We start from the raw sequence: 18,560 nt of genomic DNA, 5'->3' as shown, positions 1-18,560 counted from the left end.
TAATATAATTTTTTTAATAGAATTTATATGCATTTTCTAGTTTAAAAATGAAATCACCAAGGTGCCTTGACAGCATGACCTAACATGCTAATATCTCTACTTTATTTGTTTACTATTATTGTATTTTAAAACGCTATTTTCTTCGCGTCATTTTAAACGATGCCCCATAGAGGGTTAAGTAACAAAAATGTTTTTTAATGGCTTTAGTTAACTATAATAACTCTGGTGGTGCTACCTAACTGAAAATGCTGTCTCGGGGTGCACCTCCTCAGATACAACCTGAGTGTTGAGATGCCACATCCACTGTTGTAGATACTCGTCACGGCAGGTCGCCATATTAAACCTGACGGAATCAGCGACGGTCCGCGGCTGGGATCGCGAGGGGCCCCTCTCCAAAACAAATCCCTAAACACACCTTTATTCCCCTTATTCACCCCGGGAATCATTTATGCATCGGACTGAATAATCCAGTCTGTTCTCAGACAGGAGTCTGGGAAGGAGGTTTTGTTTTAGTGTGTTTGAGAGATGAGTAATTTGACCCAGCGGAGCTCCGGCCTGGTGCAAAGGCGCACCGAGGCTTCGCGCAGCGCTGCAGCCGCAGACAGAGAGCGCGGATCCGGCGACGAGGACTACGAGCCCCGCCGAGGAGACGAGCAGGAGAACGACGACAGCGGCGATGCCAAGGAAACCAGACTGACCCTGATGGAGGAAGTTCTGCTCCTGGGCTTGAAAGACCGCGAGGTTGTTGTTGTTGTTTTGCTTTATTTTTTTACTAACTGTTAGTTGTCTGTTCTTATCTCTCAATATCACTCACCACGATCGCGTGCTTCATGGTTTATATTTGAGCTCTTTAAAGAAAGATGCAACTGAAAACAATCTTCTACTTTTTTTACTCCTTTTTCTTTCTAAATTTATGAAGTTTTGAGTCAAAACAAGCAAACAACAATATTGCTGTGTTGCAATGTAGCTTGTAGCTTGCCTTGCACTGCCAGTGTTCTCTCTTTGACCCAGACTGTCGAAACAAATCGACATTGCGTAAAGAACATATGCCTTTAACTGTCTAATACTTAAATTATAAACCGTTTCCTATAGCAAATGGTAACCATTGTGACATTAAGATGCTATGACAATATCTTGTCATATCCACATGAAGCTCAGTATGATGGTTTCAGATAGGCTACATTGCTGCTTTTAGAAACTAAAATGTGAAGCAGTTGTTTATTATTAAGATGTATAATTGCAGGATGAATTAGCCTAATATAGTTGAAATGCCTTCATCGCCCACTGAGATTATTGTCACTAGTAGTCACTAGTCACCCACGTTGTACACATTCTAACAAAGCATGTAAATCCAAACTCACAACAAAAAGTGTTTTGGACAGATCCAATGTTTATTTGACTTTTTTATATAGTTTGCCTTTTGATGCGGACCCTAAACTTGAAACCTCTAATACTACTGAGTTGACATATCAAATCAACAATAAGGAAAACATCCAAAGTGGTTTTAAACTCCATGAAATCATTTGTTTGGACTGCCAAATGTCAAGCCATTTTTACTTTAAATTAGAGAATATAGTTATGGATAAAAATTTTGTTTTAAAGTAATAACTTAACATCTCTCTTCCTTTTGTTTTACTTACTAATAGACAAGTGTACAGTATGTACTATATAATATCAGTTGTAAGCTCTTCGTTTTCAGTTGACTCTTGATTTTTTTATTTATAAAGTAAGACCAGATCTAGTTTTAGAATTATTAATCTCTTTCTCACCATGAATATAGCCAGGGTAGCTGGCATGTGTTAAACTATAAATTAACAGACAGACAAATGTAGAACTTTCTAAATGTGGGTTTTATTGGTTTTACTCCTAGATGCCACAAAGGTAGAATACTTCATTGTAAGAGGGAAGGTCATAAGTATTTTGTGTGTACAATTTTAACAAATATGACTGTCCTTAATAAGGAAAGAGGCAAAGCACCTAAAATTAGCCAGTTTGGTGTTTTGACCGACCTTTAATTAAGGTTTATAGTAGGTAGTGAATTGTACCTAGCTCATTGTCTGGTCTTTGTAGTTAGATTTAGGTTGAGCAAGCATTTGACAGGGCAGTGTTACTGAAGACACCTCTCTTTACAGCTCATTCATATTGAATTACTGAGACACTGTCAATACATTTGTAGAACACACTGCAATCAAATTGTTAAAAAAAAAAGATCTTGGCCTCTCAATCCTGGAATCATTGTCATTTTTCCACAACAGAGATTTCTAACTAATTGACTTTTAGATGGATATAGTGTCTTTCCCTGTTGTCATGTTAAGATGTTCATGATCAGTTCAACATCTTACGTTGATCCTGGAAGTGTCATGCGGATGTACATTTTGTTCAGTATATTAGTTTTGCAGAAGTCTTCCTTGTGTTTTTAACAACAATACACTGTTTTGCCAAAGAACAATACACAAGGTTTTTAAATCCATAGGGAGCATTCCTGTCACAAAGCTTTTCTTTGGGTTTTAGATTACTGCCGTTTTCAGTCATTGAATATCATGTCGAGGCCTCACTAAGATTTGCTTATCTGTATGGAAAGTTGCAGAAAGGATAAATGGATTAACATAGCATGTTCCAACTTCCAGGTCTACAGTTTGCTCATGCTTATGGTTGGCAAATGTAGAAGTTGAAACATTGTCAACTAAATATTCAGTAAAATTGTAATATATTCTGGCTATTGGTCCTGTTGCTTTATTATGGGAGAATCTCACAGAACCTGTCGGAAACATGTCTGGGTCATATTTCATCCCAAAGTCAAAAGAAAGAAAATAAATGAAATGTATTTTGGACCTTTGGGATTTTTTTTTCGGTATCATGCTCAATTGACCGTTCGCAAAGACTTTTAGTCTTTTACCCTTTAGTTACTGTCACTATGTCCGACAAGCTACGCCGCTCTCACGCCACACCATGTTCTCACGCAGTGAAAAATACATTGCGGAGCAGAGAGGACACTGACAACGCGCTGACAGACAGGACAGACCAGGTTACTTTTGATATTATACAAAGTCTCACCTTTAAAATTTGGTCATTAAAAAAAAAAAAAAAAAAAAAATGTAACAATAATTACCGTTTTGTGGCTCTTTAATGTGTCTGACATGACGTGAACCGATCATCTCTTCCTTCTAGTTAATTTATAGCATCAAATAAAGATGAATGAATATAAGGAATGTTGTTTTAACCGTGGAAAGGCGTCAGTACCAAGCGGCAACCTCCCTGTCTCTCTCTTGAAACCAACACGGAAGTGAATTAAACGGCAATTCGTCGACTGGCCGCTTGAGGCTGGCTGCAGAAGGGAGTCAAATCTGTATCTCCCCCATGTTAAAATGCCCAACTTTACAGCAGAAAAACACATGTTTACAGCCTGGTTCTCTCTGTGGCTTTGGTCTATACAGCTAATTTTGCCCTTCATAACAACTGAGAGGGGGGTCCATTTTTTTATAACTCACCCGTTTAGTTGATTAATATTTAAAGTTCTGCTAAATTAAGGGTGTGTCCACTTTTGAGTGACAGGTGGATTCCCGCTGATGTAAATGCTAGCCGGTTAGCCGTCACTTCACCTCAGCAAATTCCAGCTGCTGAACTTGCCATCTCTGCCGTGTTTGTGCTTTTTTTCGGGATTATTTCATATAACGTTAATTTAATACACCCATTACCTAGCTCACGGCTTTGGATTCCGCCGTTGTCGTCGAGTATCGTTCGAGAGAACAGCCAGCGCTGTATTCCAGTTGTTTTCATCTGTGAACATGCACTAATGGATGTCTGACAATTTCGTTGCTTTTTGGAGTTTTCAGATTTAAAAACGTCTAATGTTATAGATATAAAGGCTACACTCGTTCTGCGGTGCCGTTGCTCTGGAACAGATTATAACATGCTTATGTGCCGTCAGATGAAATCCTGCAGGTGTCTGTGTTTCTCCGTCCATGCAATAAATGCACATCCTTGAATGAGCGCGTATTTCTAGCGCATTTAACGTTACTTGAACTTCATAGGTAATATATCTATGTTTTGACCCATTTGAGAATTGAGATGCGGCCAAAATCAGAATTTAAAATGGACTGAATTTTTGGACTGAATGGGGACTTTTCCGTATGCTGTTTTTGTGTTGTGCAGGTGTCTAATGTAACATAATTTCGCAAATCTAAAGTCGGACCATTCTGTTTTTGCTTGAAATAGATTGCTTGCAAATTAAAATTCAGTGGTTGCCTCTAATTTCAAATGGCTACTGATATTTTTTGTTTAAGGGCAGTTTGCCTATTATAAAGCAAATAAACAACAAATACATTTTCTTAAACAAAGAAAAAAAAATCAACCTTTTTTGTCTGTAAAAAATCCTCCGATGACGCAAAAATCGTCATTTTGCGTCATTGGAGGCTTTTTTGGCCAGAGGCTAAAAACTACAGCCAGTAGAAGGTGCTAGATCCGCATGTTTTCAACCCGCCCATAGAGGGTGGGATCTCACTGACAGAACGTACAATTAGTGTCAAGCTATGAACGGTAAACAAGTGATGGGTTAATGTGCGTTTTAACATTGCTAAGAAAATTCCCGCTCATCCATGAGAGATACGAGACCGGTGCGTCTCACAGGTGCCGCTCATCAGCAATCACACCAACGGCCTCGCGTCGTTCTCACGCGGCTGTCAGTCTCGTCCTACTCGCCATAGTAAACATAATGAATGGCGACTGTAGAACGCAAAAGCCGAATCCTGGACATTATTGGCGATCTCGAAATCCCGGGCAGACTTGTCACAGAGACTCACTAGTAGCCTAGCCTTGTTGTTTAACTGCGCTCTTACCGGTAGGCGTGGCTTGGGAGTGGCCTCGTAGGGTAGCGAAGCAAGTGCATTCTGGGTGTTTTTGTCTTTCATCCACATGAGCCACAAATACATTTTCTGGCTTTTCTCAGTCTAGAAGGCTCAAAATTCAAAAAATAATTTCACATTTCTACTGCATAAATTACCCATTTTAAATACACATTCATCTTTCCAGAGGTGAAGTATCCCTTTAAGAGATAGCAACCCGTGACGTTCTACTCAGAGCTGTTTACGCCCTCGGAATTATGTGTCAATGATGAAATGAATCTGCAGCAGTCGGGTGGTACAAGTCAGAGCTCTAAGTTGTTTACATTCATTATTGTAATGTTATGTTCTTTGACACATGAGGTAATTTAACACTGTCTCTTGTGACGCTTTGCAGACTCTGCTCTGGCTTTACGCTTTCATGTGTTTTAAAAAGAGGCATGGCTTTGGAGAGAGCTCTCTGAAGGGAGGGTGGGATACTCTTAAAACTAGATTGCTATTGCTAGACTCTCTGAAATTGCTTATTCCTCCTTTAATGGTTTTAATTAATTTATTTTCGTATTTTTGCCTCTATGCCTCTATTACTCATTACTTGTATTTACTACAGTAACAAGCAACTAAAACTAAACCACAGTTTATTTTACACAGTATATCTATTTGTGAAAAAGACCCATTCAAATTAAAGGATAATTCCGGTATTTAACACCTTGAGTCTATATTGTAGTTTGTTTTGGATGAACAAGAGTGGTGGACAACATTTTTTTGACAATGGTTCCTCTCTCGAGTTTTTGACTATAAAAGAATTGGCCATGGACCCATTTAACATTGGAGTCAATGGGCATGTCCGAAAATGTCATTAAAACAGCCAATAATGTTCGTTTACAAAACTGTTAAACTCACCGAGTGATTAGTGGTGTTCGTTGATGATTATAAACAATATATCGTCGCAATATATGATTCCAATCCGTTTATTTTGCTATAGTGGAACTATTTTTTCAGACACTTCACAACCGTGTAACTTCCGCTCAATATTTGAATCTGAAGCGTTAGCACACTCCCGACCACTTGATGGCGATAACTGATGTTTATGTCTCGCGGGACACTCACGGTCACAGTCGAGTTCAACTTCATATTGCACTGGTTAGTGGTCACGTCTTTCAATATTTTCAAGGTTTTGTTTGTTTATTTCGCTTACTCTCCCGGAGCACAGTTGCTCTGCTCGCTAGCCTAATGAGAAACGGAAGCGAGCAAAAAGACTACATCGACCAAATGTAAACAGCCCCCTTTCCGTTTCCGGTAGCGCATTTATATTAACGAGCACTCAGTCCTTCAACAGAATTCAATGGGATTTTACAAAATGACGAATAAAACACGACAGAAACTGTATTTCGCAACACTTTTTGTTTCTGGAACATCAACTAACATCACTAATCACTCGGTGAGTTGCACAGTTTTGTAAACTAACATTATTGGCTGTTTTAATGACATTTTCGGACATGGCCATTGACTCCAATGTTAAATGGGTCCATGGCCAATTCTTTTATAGTCAAAAACTCGAGAGAGGAACCAGTAGCCGCGTTTCCATTACCCTTCAAATTGCGCAAATTGAAATTGCGAATTGAAAATACGCTCAATGGAAACACGTCAATTTCGCAAAAACTCTCGTTTATCGCAAACAAGTTTTTACGCTCGCATGAGGAGGTTTTTCAGCCAATTCGAAAAAGGAATATTTCGCAAAACTGCAATGGAAACAGTTTTTGCGCATTTACAGTCACCTGACTTAGAAGACGCGGTGTGTTTGGGGTCCGTGTACGCAAATAATAATAATTATCATCATTATTATAACATTTACTAGGCTACATATTTAGATGACGCTTTTATCCAAAAAAGGAACAAAGCAATTCGTCAAATGTCATTCATAATACGGGTTAGACAATAATAATACAGAGCTGAGATTATCACAAATAAACACAATATTTTGACGCATAGGCTATCTAATCTATGTGTGGAGTGTGGAGCGCGCACTACGTGGCACGGAGGCGCGGGCGTGAACACTTGCATTTTCCTATTAACAGTGAAACAACTTAATATAGCCTACTCTATAATTTCTGGTCATACAGAAAATAATAATACATTATTTGTAACTACTTTTATTTGTGTAAACAATAACAAGAAAATGTTGTGCTTTTGTAAAATAAAATAAAACAATCAGGCGCGTTTTCATGATCTCCGTGAACTGGAGCGCGAGAACTGAAACATGTAGGCTAAAGCTTGAAATGTCCACTTTAAAACGAACAAATTCGAATCGAAAGCTAATACGTTTTGTTCTGATTAAGTAATCCGTATGAAAGGTGCATTTCTCTCTAAAAGAGCATCTGCTTAACAGCGGAGATGGAGATGTTTTTAGCCGAGTTAGAAAACAATAGTTTAATAATATTAATGGCTCTTCTTATTCAGCACTGCGGGAAAATGTCAATTCCAGGTTCTAATTTGGCCTTAGAAAACCAGTAAAATCGACAAGTTTTCCATATTAATTTGTGAATATTTTACATGTTTAATAAAGGGGAAAAAAGTCATTAAACAAACATCTGAAAATTCGTCGATATTTACTTTTTTGCGCAGCAGTTGGTGTAGCCAGTTTAAATTAAAATTGTGGTGTTCAACTTTGCGTTTTAAAAAGACAACCGTTTATTTTTCGTTTTTCAATTACGGGTTTAAAAATGAAAAAATGAATGGACACAAAAGTAGCCTACATGGATCGTTTGGAATAGGAGACAGAGTTCTTTATTAAATTCATAAAAGAAACAATAATTAGCCTATAGGAATACTGGATTCTAAACTTCAAAGAAATGCCACAATCAAAACCTCAGCGCAGAAATGAGGGTGAAACACCCAGAAACTCCTTATATTTCGTTTGGAATATAAGGGTCTTTCCCTGCCATTAATGCTTGGATAACACGTACGTCTCCCTCCATTAATAATAATAATGTCTAATGCGGTGGCTGTGAGATTATATAAACCAACGTCCGCTGCCGTGATTTTTAGAATGACTTTATCGCGAGAGAAAAAAGGACGTTTTAGTCGCATAACATCGGTTAATGGAAACGCCGTCATTTCGCAATAGTTTTGTATCGATATTTAGATAAAAGCGCAAAACATTTGCGCAAATCTGTAATGGAAACGCGGCTAGTGTCAAAAAAATGTTGTCCACCACTTTTGTTCATCCAAAACAAACTACAATATAGACTCAAGGTGTTAAATACCGGAATTATCCTTTAAGTGTGACCATTGTTTGTCTTTCTTTTGAGTCTTGGGTAAATGTGACCTGCATACCTGAACATTTTCTGATTTTTTTTGTACCAGATTGCATGCCTAACCAGATTGAACCCAACAAAAAGGTGATTACAATAAGCACTGGTCTACTGTGACGTAACTCAGGAGTAAATGAAGGGGCTATATGGTTCATCTCCCCAACAGTTCTGACTGTGCCATGTTTAATCAGCTGCCTTTGCCTACTGAGCCATTATCATTACTGTCTGCTTGTGTCTTAGCTCTTACTCTTGCTTTATGTTGTTGTCAGAGCACAAAGTACATCTGGTGTACTCACAGGACAGAGGACTTGCGCACAGTGTCAACAAGAAAACCATGACCAACCTTTACTGAGTTTGAGTGCTGTGTTGTTTAAAGAAAGCAATGTTGTCTAACCTGCCACAGCAAAAGCAAACCACAATGATCCAATCAATTCCCAATGGACAAAATCAAGTCCTGTCCTATATCTTTTTTTTGCTAGTTCTAGTTTCAGTCCTCGGATATACATCACAATTGGGAAGAAAGGACAGTATGCAATTTTTTAATGTCACTTCATTTATTTAATGCATCCTTGCTGAATGAAAGTATTCATTTCTTTCAGATACAAAAAAAATCGTACTGACTCCAAACTTTTCCAAACTTCTCCAAAAAGTAGGTCTTTAAACTATAAAGTAGTTCTTAATATGAGCTATTTTTTAATAAACCAAGCACAGTATCAGCTGAACTTGTCCTAGAAATAAAGAAACATGCGATTCATGCCATGTTTGTGTGTAGTATGTCATCACTACACACACCCACATGGCTTGAATCTCATATTTGTTTTTGTTCCGAACAATTTCACTAGGGATGCACTGAAATTAACATTCTGGGCCGAAAACGAAAATTCTGGATGCACTTGGCCGAAAACCGAAACCGAAAATTATTTGTATCTTTTTAAAATAATTATTAATGTCTTATTTTAAATTAGTTTTTTTTTTATTATTATTAGACTTTTAAATTAAAAAAAATCACACATTTTTCTGAATCTGAATTTAAAAAACACGATAAAAAAAAAAAAAACTTTTATTTAAAGTAACAAAAAATGGACAGAAAATAGGCCATCACGCGGACCCTCGCACACGCAGAAAGTATAACACTATGGTTGCGTTCCAGTCCAAAATTGTCATGCCCTTCACACGCTAACTTCACTCCGTCTCGTTCACTCGATGTGCGTCATTGCTTACGTTGCACGAGTGCTCACTACTGGCGGAACCGGAACTCGTGCAAGGTTCAAATGGAACGCCCTAAGTCCTTAATCACTTGTAATGGAGGTCGCCGTGGAGACCAGGTGTGGATAAATGAAGTGCAAGCGAGAGAGTGCGAGCTGCTGATATGACATCACAATCGTACTGCATTGTGGGACATATAGGTGCCTGAAGTGTACATATGAAGTAGACTCGCTCCCTCGGTCAAAATCGAGAGAACGAGGGTCTGTCCACATAAACTTGGCGGCAGGGATTCCCCCAAGGGTAAGTGCTTAGGGAAGCACTTGGAGCACTTCGACTCGGCGCAGTAATATCATCACTCCTGATGATATTACTGTCATGATATTACTGTGCCGAGTCCAAGTGCTCCAAGTGCTATTCCGCCATACATTATAGTTATCCTTTTTAACCCGCTTAGAAAAGCACCACGTTTTATTTTGTGTCACCATACTTGGTCGTGTAACTACTCGTGTAACTGTATTTAAATAGGGAAAACGGGGAGGTGTTTGGTCGCTTCTAACTTCATCTCTGTTTGGTCCCTATGAATGAACTGGGCTAAGCTAAATGCTATCAAAGTGTTGCGGCGCACCAGAGCGATTAAGTGCACGCACTGAGACGAGAGAGATTTGTATCAACTCGTATTAGTTAAGGGAATAACATAGTTTAATATGAAAAAACGGTGGAGTATCCCTTTAAAGGCCCATTGAAATGCTGTGGAACTTGAAGCTTTGTATGATGGGTTGACATCATTTCCACTGAAACAGGAAGCTAAGGCGGGACATATTGAATGGCTCCTCCTACTTTTCAAATGGCGAATAGCCTTTAGTTTAGACTGCAAGTCATACATTTACATTACATTTACATTTAGCAGATGATTTTATCCAAAGCGACTTACAGATGAGAACAATAGAAGCAATTAAACTAGCAGTAGGACAACAGTACCGGTATGTAAGTGCTATGACCCTTCACAGTTCAATCTAACACAATTTTTTAAGTTAGAATAGAGGAGAAAGTGTTAGTATTACTGGATCAAGTGCTGCCGAAAAAAAAAGATACGTCTTCAGCAGTTTCTTAAAAATGGCTACGGACTCAGCAGCTCTGGCTGAGTTAGGCAGATCATTCCAGCAGGGAACAGTCATAACTTGACAGCATCATGGAAGCGAATCCGTGAATGCAAATTTTGTCATTGTTTTGTAACACACCAGTTTATTCATAACCTCAAGGCTAACACATTCAAACTAAAAGCTAACAAACTTAAATTTTGACTTTAAGAGCACGCGGAACGTAGAGAGCAGAGCACATCCGCACACACACAGAGCAAAGTGCATCTTTGGAAGCGGAGCTACTTGCAAAGCTACAAAACATGCTGCACAAGAGTGCAACCTGATCGCTGAATACTGAGAGGAGGGGCAGGGTGCCATATTTTCTGCCTTTTTTTCCCTTTCGGCCAAAAAACGAATGCCATTTTTTACTGATAATTTTTGCCGGCCGAAATTTCGGTGCATCCTTGATTTTCAGTTTAAAGCAAATTATCTGTAGAAACTGACATTTCAAAAGTTAGATGTGATTTCGGTTTTTAGAAGTCTTTAAACATACAACATAAGATTAATTACGTTATTATTCCTGTTGATTGTATTCAAAATGATTGGCTTGATTATTTACTGACTGTGCATCACTCTGGGGTTTTGCATGTGCTGAGCAAACTTGCCTGTGTTGCCAGTGCCTTAAAAGAGGCCTGTTGTTTCCCGGTTGTGGCCTCTGGGATAGGGAGGCTGGACCTTCACAAAGCAGGCCTTGTTAGTGCTGGAAGGATCCATCTCTCACTTCATCCACTGCTGAACATGACACTGCTGCAGATGGAGCTGCAAAATGAAAACTAACATCATAATTATCCCTGTGTTGGGGAAAATTCCCCATTTTATTTCATAAATTTAGTTCAAGTATTGACATTTAAATTTCATTGTCCACACCCCGCAGGAAGTTGAACTGGCATGACAGCAGGTGAAATTTACTGAATTGCATTTCAAAGAAAAAGTGTGATCACTTTTTTTGAAAAGTTGTGTGATCAAATATTATTATTATTACTATTTTGACACTTTTTCTGGTATGTACTATACATTTTCATTTCAGCTGATTAGACTAAGTTAAAATAACAGGCATTGTTTTAACCTCTTCCGTTTTACCATACCAGCACCACAAAATGTTCACTGTTTTCAGATAACTCTAAGGAGCTGTTTACACGACACCATTTTTAACTAAAAAAGTAAAACTGTTTATGCGTTTTGGCCATTCATTTACACGCCAACAACGTTTTGGGAGCCTGCAATGCAAACCTTTGAAAACAGGTTTCAAAGTGCAAGTTTTTGAAAATGATACCGTTATTTTCTCCGTGCAAACTACAAAAACGTGAATTTGTGAAAACGGTGACTTTGTGCGATAACATGGTTATGGTAATACATGGTTATACTGCAATTAATTATTTGTTAAATTCACATTTGAAATAGTATTTTTTTTCACAAATTACAATAAAGCTATTTCTAGGATTTGTGTCTTATATGTGCAGACAAAAATTAGATCCTTGTGTGATGATGGGTCTTCACACAAAACAACTGGAGTCCATATTAGCAGTGTTTACTGTTTATCATTTCGAGTCATCTGTAAACTGTTTAGAAAATGTTTCTTTGTTTACAAACCATTTGGATGGAAGTTGCATAGCTGCATTGAAGCTCTGTCTGAACCTTGATGGGGCATTTGTACTGACTTTCTTGGTTTTGTTAATGTGCAAGGGCTACACCTCCTTCTGGAATGACTGCATTTCATCAGGCCTGCGGGGCTGCATGCTCATTGAGCTGGCCTTACGAGGGAGACTGCAGCTGGAGGCCTGTGGCATGAGGAGGAAAAGCCTGCTTACCCGGAAGGTAAGACAAACTGTTCTGCACGCTGGAAATGATCATACGATAGGAAGAGGCTTCCTGTTTTGGATGCTTCCTTCAGCTGTGCTCACTTGATACACACATTTAAAGAGTTAGTTCACGCGAAAACAAAAATGCTGTCATCTTTTACTCGCTCTCATGTTGTTCCAAACTTGTGTGACTTTTTACAAGAAGATATTTTAAAGGATGTCGGAATTCCATTGGCTTTAGTTGTATGGACTAAAAAGAGAACGCAGAGACATGTTTTTCAAAAATATCCTCCCAGCACATCATTTAAACATTTCAGATGTATTAGGCTATACTGAGGGTACAGGTTCAGTTGCACAGGTTTCTACAAACACAGCTGGACTGAACAAATTCAGATGATATATTCTTTATGTGCTTGTAGAATTCAGCACTCGGGTGTCATTACATTTACAGTTGTGTAGGACAGTTTCTACCACAAGAGGGAGCACTTCGATATTAATTGTGTGTCAGGAGGCCACTTTTTGCGGTTGGTGTTGGCTGTTGGAAGTGAGAACTTTTATTATTAAACCGGGCTCAGATGTATCCCTGGAAAATGCATTAGATTTAATACAGGAATTAAAACTCTTTGGTCTTCAGTTGAAGTAGTTCATCTCCTTCATATTATTATACCCTCATGATTTCTCTGCCTTGATGTCAGTGGTGCTTTTGTGCAGTATAATGTTTAAATGTGTTCAGTGACGTTTCTCCTTTCCTTTTTCTTAGATTATATGTAAGTCTGATGCTCCAACTGGGGACGTGATGTTGGACGAGGCTCTAAAACACATAAAAGACACTCAACCGCCCGAAACCGTGCAGAGCTGGATAGAGTTGCTCAGTGGTGAGTTGCCACAGATCATTTGAGATCTGAATTTTTTCCCCTAATTACTTCAGTAAAACCATACCTTGGCTTTAGAGAACAGTATAAATATTACTATGTAACCGCTTACACTCTAAAAATGTAAACTTTTATTTATTATTTATAGTGGTTATTTATTGATTGTATTATACTGCTGTCCAAAAGTTCGGGTCGTAAGGTTTTTAAAATGTTTTTGAAAGAAGTCTCTAAAGCTCACTATGGCTGCATTTGTTTGATATACAATACAGTAAAAACTGTAATATTGTGAACTACCATTACAATGTAAAATAATTATTTGCTATTTAAAAAATGCAATTTATTCCTGTAATGATGGCTGCTGAAAATTCAGCTTTGCCATCAGAGTCGTCAGTGTCACATGATCCTTCCGAAATAATTCTACTGTCACCTTTGATTCATTTAATGCATGCTTTCTGAATAAAAGTATTACAAATATTTTGAACAATATTTTAATTACATGAAATTGTATTAAATTGAACCATTTTAACAATTGCTACCTGCTAAATATACTGTGCCTGGTGCGCATACAACATCTGGATCCAGACTTGCTTTTCGTCCAATGATCGAGAGAGATTTCTGGTACCTACTGTGGCAATGAGCTCAGTATGGAGAGCCGAAGGGTCAAAGGGTGAGATCAAAGCGCCTGAGAGAAGGAGCTGCCATTCTCGTTTAGAGAGAGTATAAAAATGTGCTCAGAATTAGATCAGAGCCATAAATTACTGCAGGCTGATGACTAGCAAATGCTCGAGCACAGCCTGCTTCGATCCTGTGCTGTCTGTGCTTCTCTGCGTCAGCACAGGAGATGACCAACTGAGCTGGTGGTACTCGCTCAAGGGACTCTAGCATGACTTCTGCATTCAAGATTCCTGTCTGAAACTTGTGAAAGACTCAAAACGGCGGAAATCTAGACAAAAACATATTCAACTATTAATAATGTAATGAGCCTGTAGGAACGGCTATCTATAAATGGGATTATACTCTTGAAAAAAAGTGTTTACCCAAAAACTAGAATAGGGATGCACAATATAGCAGTACAATTTTTCTTTTTCTTTTAGTGGTAGTAGTTTTTTATATAGGTATTGGTCGATATTAGATATTTAAAGGGATAGTTCACCCAAAAACAGAAAATTCTGTCGTCATTTACTAACCCTCAAGTTGTTCCAAACCTGTATGAATTTCTTTCCTCTGTTGAACACAAAATAAAATATTTTTAGGTAACCAGACAGTTGACGGTAGCCATTGACTTCTATGTCCATTCCCTTTAATTGTGCATGCTCATGTATCCCTGTTTTTACTTTTAGATTACCTTTGCTGTCATCTAATGCTCAATTAATCAATAAAAGCACTAATAAATGTAATGACACTGTTCAATTTAATCATTCTCAAAATGAATATCCTTTTTTCCATACAGTTCACTTAATATTGTTATGCCTAAATACACTGGCATTTAAATACCTTTTTTTTTCTTAGTGTTTATTTTATTTAAACACAATATAATGTAGAATTATTATATTAACCGTTTATCGGTTATTGGCCCTAATAAAATAAATAACAGCTTACTGATATTGACTAGAATTAGAATTATGGTGCAACCCTTCATTTATAATAATAATAATTATGAGTTAATTATAGACTTATGTCTAACAGCTGTGCCATTAAACAGAATAGAAAATAGCATTTTTAAGAATAGTGAAGTCCATTCGAGTAATGCACTCATATCTTTCTTCTGAACTCACCTTGTGCTGCTGTTGTCAAAGGAGTGATGAAATCTTTATTTACATTTCTGGTTTGATACATTCCTAAAAACTCCTAATTCCTAAAATAAATGTAATACATTTTGGCAGCAACTGCACAAGGTGCAAACTGGCCTGATTTGATCCTGAAATGTCTCAAATATACAGGCCTTAGGGGAGCTGTACCTCTTACGCCAGACTTTTTAACGGCTGCCACAGTACCTTTTCTGTCAGTTTTTATTATTTCCGTGATACTTTTTGGTATTGTAAGTTGTAGCCTTTTTTTATATATATAAAAAAAAGATAATCATATATCACAAATCTAGGAAAGAAACCCTCTACTAGTATCTAGTCATATTGAATCCGATAGATTGGTTCGATCTCTGTCCTTGTCAAATAAAGTGAATGTTAGTTGATGTCTGGCGCTAAAAGTGCTTGTCTTTTGCAGGCGAGACATGGAACCCGCTGAAGCTTCACTATCAGCTGCGTAACGTCCGAGAGCGCCTGGCCAAGAATCTCGTAGAGAAGGGCGTCCTGACAACAGAGAAACAAAACTTCCTTTTGTTCGACATGACTACACACCCCCTTACCAATAATAACATTAAGCAGCGCCTTATTAAGAAGGTGCAGGAGGCCGTGCTGGACAAGTGGGTGAACGACCCTCAGCGAATGGACAAGCGCATTCTGGCCCTTATATTCCTAGCCCATTCCTCTGATGTACTAGAGAACGCGTTTGCCCCGCTTCTGGATGACCAGTACGATCTGGCCATGAAGAGAGTACGGCAGCTGCTGGACCTGGAGCCCGAGGGCGAGAGCATGAAGAACAACACCAATGAGCTGCTGTGGGCTGTGGTGGCCGCCTTCACCAAATGAAGCAATGGAAAATAAAACGGTTGGACTGGTCAAATCAGGTTTGAGAAGTGGTTGACCTGGTGCATCAAAACGGAGTCTTGGTTTTCTTTCCTTGTAGATATCTCCCTTCCTCCCTGCTCTCTCTCTGCAAGATCTATCATTGGGTTTCTCTCTTTTGTTTGACCGGTGTATTTTGTCGTCCTTTAATCGTTTGTTCATTTGAATGCAATTGGGTACTTTCTCACCATAGACTCTTGGAACATTTACATTTTGCATTGCTGCTCAAAACGGCCTGTTTTTCATTGTTTTCTTGCCTGGACATCCATGTTGGGTACCTCACAGATCTTACAATATTTTGTCATCAGTTTCATACATTTAATTGGAATAGATTCATTGTGACATAAGCTTTGTGTGTACGCCAAAGCAGTATCTGCGTATGGTAAGACACAACAGATACTTAAGAAAATAAAGTACACTGCCGTGTATCATATTTTTAATTTCAATTTGTTGTCAAAATTTGTTTTCATACTAATAATAGGGCCTGAAAAGATACCAAAAAGGTAATCAAGGACTGAATCCTGATGTGATAACATTTTAGTGGTTTGTGGCAAGTGTGCTAGCGCTAGCAGCTTCGCATTCACACGACTGAAAAAACAAAACAAAGTTCAGGCTGTTAGAGGACCTGTCAAGTATATTTACTGGGTGGATTATCAGCAATCTTTTATGACCGCTGTACCATTGCGATTCCTTCCGTTTGGTCCATAAACACCCCACGAATGCTTCAAACTCTACCTCTTCACACATTTATTGTTGTGACTCCTCATTAGCTTTCTCTTCTGTTACTTATGAATTTCCAATACTTTTATGTGCCTGAGATTGGTTACAGGATGCATAGCTCTCTAGGTGCAGGATGTACTGTAGCTATTTGTGACGTGGCTGGCATTAATGGAGCTAGATTCAGAAAGCGTTTGTTACTTGGTTGCTCGGTAGTCTTCATACCCTTTGTATTTGCTTATCAGAAACTAATTTGAGGACCACAAGAGTTTAATAAAGGAATCTGTGTCCTCCCTGCAAATAAAAAAAACATCTGTATGGCATACAGCTTCATTTTCTTTTTAATATTTTTCTATTGATTTATGTAGAGGTAAGGGCAAGTCCTCAAGGTTTTAAGAGATGTTTTATGGAAATGGTTTTGAATGTCAAATGGTTTAATTAATGTACTCAAACTTCTAAACAAACATAGGGTAAAAAAAAAAATATATATATATATATATATATATAGACTTTATAATGTGACTTTTATATGTAAGAGCAGATTCCACCATTTTCTCAAGTCAGTATATTTTTGATAGTATTTTATTATCATTTGCTGATTGACATTGCATTCTGTCACAATCTAGTTAAATCTGTATATAGTTTCTTATGTAATCATGCTTCTTACCACATGAGCAAACTCTGTATCAAACCTGTTCATTTTGCCTGGCATGTAAAAGCTTACACAAGCATGTCTTAATTTTGTTTTTACGCTATGAAAATCTTTTGAGAAAGCCTTCATTCAATCACCATATTCTATGTTGTTGTTTTTTTTGTCATTATGCTGATTTTTATTCAGTTTTATAGCAATAATTTAAATCAACATGCTTATGGGTTGTTCTTTGTTTTCTTCACTACGATGCTAAATGCTTGCTTCACAATAGTTAATTGTATGTAGCGATGGTCTGGGAAATCCACCAATTGTTTGGAAGAGTCGTCCTATGGGATTTTCACTTGTCTGAAAAGTGTCTCCGAGTAAAAGACAATTAAGATAATGTGTGTAGCTTTAGGACTCACTATAAAGGGACCCCAATGTATATACTTTCTTATTACAATGAAATAAACTATGGTCTTGAAAGTGCCTCAAACATCATCTGTTATTTATTTTGTGAAAAAGTGCTACTTTTGATGCATCAGATTAGTTACATGGCGTTTTTGTTTTATTTCTCACATATAGGAGACAAATTCAGAAATGTAAAATGTGTACACAATGTCTTTCACATGAATACATTTTTTGTAAAAAACAATCTTTAGTTTTTTTCCTCTGTTATCTGACTAACAGACATGCACTACCATTCAAAAGTTGAGTCATTAGGCTTTTTTGAAGTCACATTCTCACCAAGCTGCATTTATTTGATCAAAAATACAGCAATATTGTGAAATATATTTACTATTTAATATAACTCTATGTTAGTATATTCAATTAAAATGTAATGCATTCCTATGACGGCAAAGCTGAATTTTCAAAGCCAGTCTTCAGTGTTACAATCCTTCAGAAATCATATCTAATATGCTGATTTGATGCTCAAGAAACATTACGTATTATTATCAATGGTGAAAGCCATGATTATACCATGATACTTTTTTTTCAGGGTTCATTGATTAATAGAAAGTTATTGCACCTTCACTGAATAAAGATATCAATTTCTTTAAAAACTGACCCCAAACTTTGAACGATAGTGGAGACAAAGTGATTGCAGCTCACCTTACTCCATGTCATACTACAGTTGGTCTCTGCATTATGCATATTCTCTGAAGGACAGCTGTATTTACTCTTAAAGTTAAGCATTTGAAACTTGTTAGTTATACTGCTGAGTAACACTTTTCGTATAACTACTTTATACAACCACTAATGAGCATTTAAGCTATTTAAGTTGAGGTGTTGGCTTGCTGACAGTTTAATTTCATTCCATACCATGAAAAAAATAATTGCTATAATACTAGAAAAATAAAAACCC

At 37.6% G+C, this 18,560-nt stretch overlaps 1 protein-coding gene across 1 annotated transcript; it reads left to right on the top strand.

Moving 5' to 3' along the window:
- The first annotated feature begins 49 nt into the window (after positions 1–49).
- Positions 50–17,687, top strand: golph3a (golgi phosphoprotein 3a). The gene is made up of 4 exons (XM_079608571.1): positions 50–741; positions 12,178–12,309; positions 13,054–13,168; positions 15,386–17,687. The coding sequence occupies exons 1-4, from the start codon at positions 526–528 to the stop codon at positions 15,808–15,810; spliced, it is 888 nt and encodes a 295-aa protein (XP_079464697.1). The 5' UTR covers positions 50–525; the 3' UTR covers positions 15,811–17,687.
- Positions 17,688–18,560: the final 873 nt, after the last annotated feature.

Source organism: Phoxinus phoxinus (genome assembly GCF_949152265.1).
Source record: "Phoxinus phoxinus genome assembly, chromosome: 3".
NCBI lineage: Eukaryota > Metazoa > Chordata > Actinopteri > Cypriniformes > Leuciscidae > Phoxinus > Phoxinus phoxinus.
Note: the sequence above shows the minus strand (reverse complement) of the source record. Positions and strands in the feature narration are given on the sequence as shown.